General features: G+C 53.4%; 1 protein-coding gene across 2 annotated transcripts in view; it reads left to right on the top strand.

The window, feature by feature from the left end:
- The first annotated feature begins 183 nt into the window (after nucleotides 1–183).
- The window catches only part of GGA1 (golgi associated, gamma adaptin ear containing, ARF binding protein 1), a 10,022-nt gene continuing 4,926 nt past the window's right edge, over nucleotides 184–5,279 (top strand). The window contains exons 1-8 of one of the 2 annotated variants that reach the window (XM_005421831.3): nucleotides 184–313; nucleotides 616–691; nucleotides 1,306–1,404; nucleotides 2,639–2,762; nucleotides 3,228–3,328; nucleotides 4,401–4,481; nucleotides 4,884–5,021; nucleotides 5,172–5,253. In XM_005421831.3, the coding sequence (XP_005421888.1) occupies nucleotides 1,321–1,404; nucleotides 2,639–2,762; nucleotides 3,228–3,328; nucleotides 4,401–4,481; nucleotides 4,884–5,021; nucleotides 5,172–5,253 (610 nt within the window). In that variant the 5' untranslated portion in view covers nucleotides 184–313; nucleotides 616–691; nucleotides 1,306–1,320. The remainder of the gene's footprint in view (nucleotides 314–615; nucleotides 692–1,305; nucleotides 1,405–2,638; nucleotides 2,763–3,227; nucleotides 3,329–4,400; nucleotides 4,482–4,883; nucleotides 5,022–5,171; nucleotides 5,254–5,279) is intronic. The other variant, XM_031057740.1, reaches the window with a different exon arrangement.

Consider the following 5,279-nt stretch of genomic DNA (forward strand, 5'->3'; position numbering starts at 1 on the left):
AGCCGGAGGCAGGGGTACGGTGGGTCAGCAGGGAGGAGGGGCCAGAGTTGGTGCACAGGGCTCCTGTGGGAAGGGGCGAGTGGACACGAGTGTGTTTCTCCTCCCACGCCGTCCCCTGCTGCTGCACCCGCTGGAGTTGGCAGGGAGGGAGTGGCATCAATGATGTCCTTCCACAGAGTGGGAGCCTGTTGGGTTTTTCTTCTCACCGTCCCCTCCTCCTGCCCGCAGACAAAGCCACAAACCCCCTGAACAAGGACCTGGACTGGGATGGTATCAATGCGTTCTGTGAGCAGCTCAATAAGGAGCTAGAGGGGTAAGTGCTTTGTCCTTTCCCCAGGCTTCTCCAGGTCACAGGCCTGGTTATGATTTCCCACCCCACCCCCCCCCCCCCACGCATTGTCCCAAGAGCTGAATAGACATGAAGGCTCTCGAGGTGGGGGTAGGTGGGGGGTCCACTAATGGAAGGTTCCCTCCGGATTTTGAGGTGTCTTAGTGCCTTATCAGCATCTTCAGCTTGCAACATGCTTTTCAGCTCTGGATTCCCAGACAGAAATGCAGGTACCAGACATATTGTCAATAACTGGCGAGCTTTTCTTTTCCCCTCACTCCTTCCAGTCCTCCACTTGCCACCCGGCTTCTTGCCCACAAGATCCAGTCTCCACAGGAATGGGAAGCTATCCAGGCCCTCACGGTAAGGGCATCTGCAGGCTGGTAGAACTAGATGGAGGGGCAGGGCGTGGAGATGCTCCAGCTTGACTGGAGAAGCACGGGAACCTTTGAATTCCCTCTGAGAAAGCCCTGGAGCACCTGGGCCCTTGGGTGGGAGAGGGACTGAAGGTGGTTCCACAAGTCAGGAGAGGTTACTTGGAAAGGTTTTGTTCCTAGAAGGATCATAGCCTGTTGAAGTTGAATAGGAAGCTTTTTGGCTTTTGTTGTGGTGGCCTTGGCAGTGCTGTGTTAATGGTTGGACTGTATGATCTTGATGGTATTTTCCAACCTAAAGGATTCAATGATTCTTAATCATGTTGTGGATCCCTACTTTGAAATCCTGGTATTTGTGACCTCTCTAAGGGTAACCCTTTAGATGGGCTGTTTAGCCATCTCTGCAAAAACTGGCCCCAGAGATGGGGATCTTTCTTCCCTGTGGGAGAGTACTTGAGCACCTGGGAGGGAGCAGGGGGTGTCCCTTTGTGCTGCTGTGGCAGGAGCCACAGGCTCTGTACCTGGTGAGGGGGAAGCAGGAAGGAGCTGGCTCCTGATCCTGCTGCTGCCCCATGCTGGGACTCACGTGGCCGCTCTCCCCAGGTGCTGGAGTCGTGCATGAAGAGCTGTGGCAAACGCTTCCACGATGAGGTGGGCAAGTTCCGCTTCCTCAATGAGCTCATCAAGGTGGTGTCCCCTAAGGTGGGTCTCACGGCATCTGCTGGAAGGGACTGCTGCCTGGTGGCAGGAGGGCTTTGGGGAAAAGTGGTGGCTGAGAAAAAAGGTCAGACACCCACAGGGATGTGGGCGAAATAGGACAGTGTTAGTAGGAGATCTAGTCCTTGTTTCCCGGTGAGTTTTCTGGTGGGAAGTGAGTTTTCACCCCTCTGTTCCAGGCTGATTCTTGTTGTAGGAAGCTGAGGGCCCACTGGACATGGTGCAGCCAGCACTTGTGAGACTACTGAGCTCATGTGTGTGCTTGGAGTCACCTTCCCTGCATCCCTGTTGGGCTCTGTCTGTGCTGCATGTTCTCAGGAACCTGCCCCAGCTGTGATGGGACCGTGTCTCTCTGGGGTGTCCCAACCTGACTGAGACACTCTTGGAGGGCAGGCCCAGGCTTGGTGAGTGGTGTTCTGGCGAGTCCATCTAAAGAACCAAGTCAGTACCTGCTCCTCTGCTGATGCTGCTGTTCCTGCAGCAGAACAAGCTCTGTGGGCTCCCCTACTTCAGTCAAGGCAGTGAACACCAGCAAGTGTAGAGTTAAGGGAACCCAGGCTAAATATGACTAAGGAAAACCTTTGTCTGCCAGTCACAGCTTGTGATCTGTGATGATGAATAGCCCCGGACAGTGACAGCAGCATCCTCAAGTTCTCTTGCTTGGCACCCTACAGTATGTCCTCTGCCTTAAGCCACTTGTTTCTGGTGGCACAGGCACTGTTTCTACCACCAGTGTTCCCATCAGACCCATGTGAAAAGGCTGAAGGATGATTGGATGATTGCATGGCACCTGCTGGGTGCTGGTCAGCTGGGGCTCACCTTGCTCGCGGCCCTGCCTCAGAGACCATTACCCACATCCTTCTCCCAGCCCAGCTGTCCCCTCATTCCTAAAGGGCTGCCTTGCTGAGCAGCTTCTTTTCACAGGACCCTTCCCTTCACAAAGTGACAGGAGACCTGCCTGAGCCTTCCCACCTGTCCCTGTGTGTCACTGAGGAGCTGCTGCTGCAGCATTTCTCACACCTCTTGTTTTTCCTGTGATGGAAACCAGGCACAGCATAGGATGTGTTGCAAGGCCCTTGTGAGCTCTCCTGCTTGCTTCCTCTTTCCTCCTTGTGCCATTGGGAACAGTCTCACTTCTTCTGGGAGGGCGAGGAGAGGAACAGGCCAGACTTGCAACGGCTCAGATCAACTTCACGCCTCCTGTTTTCTCTTCCTCTAGTATCTTGGCAGCCGGACATCAGAGAAAGTGAAGTCAAAGATCCTGGAGCTGATGTACAGCTGGACATTAGGGCTGCCTCATGAGGTGAAGATAACTGAAGCCTACCAGATGCTGAAGAAACAAGGTGAGAGGTAGTGGTCTGGAAGGGGCAGTGGACAGATGGTTTTGCCCTCCTTCATTTTTGTCTGGGAGAAATCTGAAAGAATCTCTCCCTTCCCTCTGCCCAGACCCAGGGCATCCATCAGTCTGACTCAGCACCAGGGTCAGGAGACAGAGCAGGTGCCTTGGGGCTCCTGGCTGAGCAGAGGGCATTGCTGGGTTGGAGGGCTCATCTGCTTGCTCACATGGGAGATGGGGCACTGGAAAGGTCTGGGGCTGAAGGGCTGCAAGTACTTTGGCAGTATAGGCTGGAATTTTCTGAGAGGATATTTATGGGGAATGGAAACACAATCCAGGATCTTGTGTAACAGGAGCTAACCCACACACCCTCAGTCCCAGCTGGATTTGGTGGGCCATTAGGGAAAAAAGACCTGGGTGGCAGTGCCATCCCTGCGTGGGTGAGTCCTCCTGATCTCTTCTGCTGCTGCAGGGATTGTGAAGTGTGACCCCAAACTTCCCGATGACGCTCCTTTCCCACCACCTCCTCCTCGACCCAAGAACATCATCTTTGATGATGAAGAAAAATCCAAGGTAAGGGCTCTGTGCAAGGAGAGGGACAGTAGGCATCATCTTCCTGCTCCAGTACCTTATGTCGCCGTTATGTGGGAGAGTCAAGGTCCCTTCTGCACATGTCCTTCAGAAAATGCATCACAGGAATGCTGAGAGCCTGTTCCAAAATCATGACAAAGGAAACATCCAGAGGAGCGGGGCATGTGGGTCTGTTTGACCTTTGGAGCACTTAACTGCAGGATGGTGCAAAGGGTGAGGTGCTGACATTGGCCCAAGCAGGTCTGGGGAGGTTTGCTGCTGTGAGCTCTCTAGACTTTGGAGTTATCTGGCCATGAGGTTTAAATCTCAGCCCCAGATGCTGCTGCTGTTATCTCTTCCCCACTCCCAGCACTGCAATCTCCTTATTGCCCAACCACTTCTAGCCACCTGGACCCATCCTGTGTTGTCTTTCCATCAGAATTGTGTCACCACTCAGGCAAACCTCTGCAGTATCAGTGCTGATACATTTAAGCAACTACTGGGCTCCTCTGGGTCTAGTTCTGCAGCAGGAGTGTCATGCCAGTTTGCTGCAAGGGATATAGTTTGCAAGTTTGCCTCCATGGGTCAGAGTTTGAAAATGAGGATTTGAAGATGGGCAGTAGGACTGTTCACTGACTGTGGAGAGGAAGTGGGAGCTCTCTCTCATCACCAGCAAAGAGGCACGTGAACAAGTCCAAGTATGAGTCCATTACAATGCCATGGCAATTCTTGCATAAACCAGGCTCTCTTCCTGTCTCAGTGCTGCTGCACTCCAGACTCTCCATGGTGGGTAATGGGCAGGCCAGAGCAGGTTTTGAATGCAGGGGATCTTCAGGGAAAGACCTAGCTTGCATAACTAGAACTACAAGAGGAAAAGCAAAGCCAGTTGTACTTCTCTCCCTGGTCTCTGATAGCCCACAGGCTCCTGTGGCTGGGCTTTCTAAATGGTTGGAGTTGTCCACTGCCTCTGCCAGATACAGGTTTGGGATGGGGGCAGCTGTTGGCTCTGGTGTTGCAAGAGTGACTCTGGCTGCCATCCCTCAGCTTGGGCTCAGGAGTACCTTCTCTTTTGCAGACGCTGGCTCGCCTCCTGAAAAGTTCCCATCCTGAGGATCTCCGGGCTGCCAACAAGCTCATCAAGGAGATGGTTCAGGAGGTGTGACTGGGGAGGAAGAGAGCTGGGGGTCATGGTCTGGGTGGTGATGGCTGGCACCAAAGGAGGACTGGCTTTGTGACCTCATGCAGACATACGGAGCTTCTGCCCAAAATTTGGGTGCAGCAGCTGTGGAAGAGTCCTTGTGTGAGTTCTGCCATCCCCTGGCTACTCAGAGGAATGGCTCTGAGTGCATTCTGTGGCCCAAGCCCTGCTGCAGCACTAGATCTACAGCAATTCCATCCCTGTCTGGCATGTTCCTGCCCAGAGATTACCTGGAGTTTTCCACTGGAGTGGGAACTCTTTTGAGAGCAGTGTTGCTGGGCTTTAGTCCAGGGTGGTTGGTTGGCCTGGCCTTCCTTCTCTCCAGGTAAGGACACCCTTCCCCATGTGCTTCCCCTCCAGGACCAAAAGCGCATGGAGAAGATCTCCAAGAGGGTGAATGCCATTGAGGAGGTGAACAACAACGTGAAGCTGCTGACAGAGATGGTGACGAACTACAGCAAGGGGGAGACAACGGAAAGCAATGAGGATCTAATGAAGGTGAGGAAAGGCAATCCCAGAATACTCCTTGGGCTTAGCAGAAATGGGTGACCCTTATCCCCTCATCCTCCTGCCTATTTTGCACACCCAGCTGAGCATCCCATTGCTCAGGATGCTCACCTCATCATCACTGTTTCTCTGCTGCCCCAGGAGCTCTATCAGCGCTGTGAGCGCATGAGGCCCATGCTTTTCCGGCTCGCCAGTGACACAGAAGACAATGATGAAGCTCTAGGTAAACATATCTGACCTTTCTCATTC

This window comes from Geospiza fortis, unplaced genomic scaffold, assembly GCF_000277835.1.
Source record: "Geospiza fortis unplaced genomic scaffold, GeoFor_1.0 scaffold173, whole genome shotgun sequence".
In the NCBI taxonomy this organism is placed as follows: domain Eukaryota; kingdom Metazoa; phylum Chordata; class Aves; order Passeriformes; family Thraupidae; genus Geospiza; species Geospiza fortis.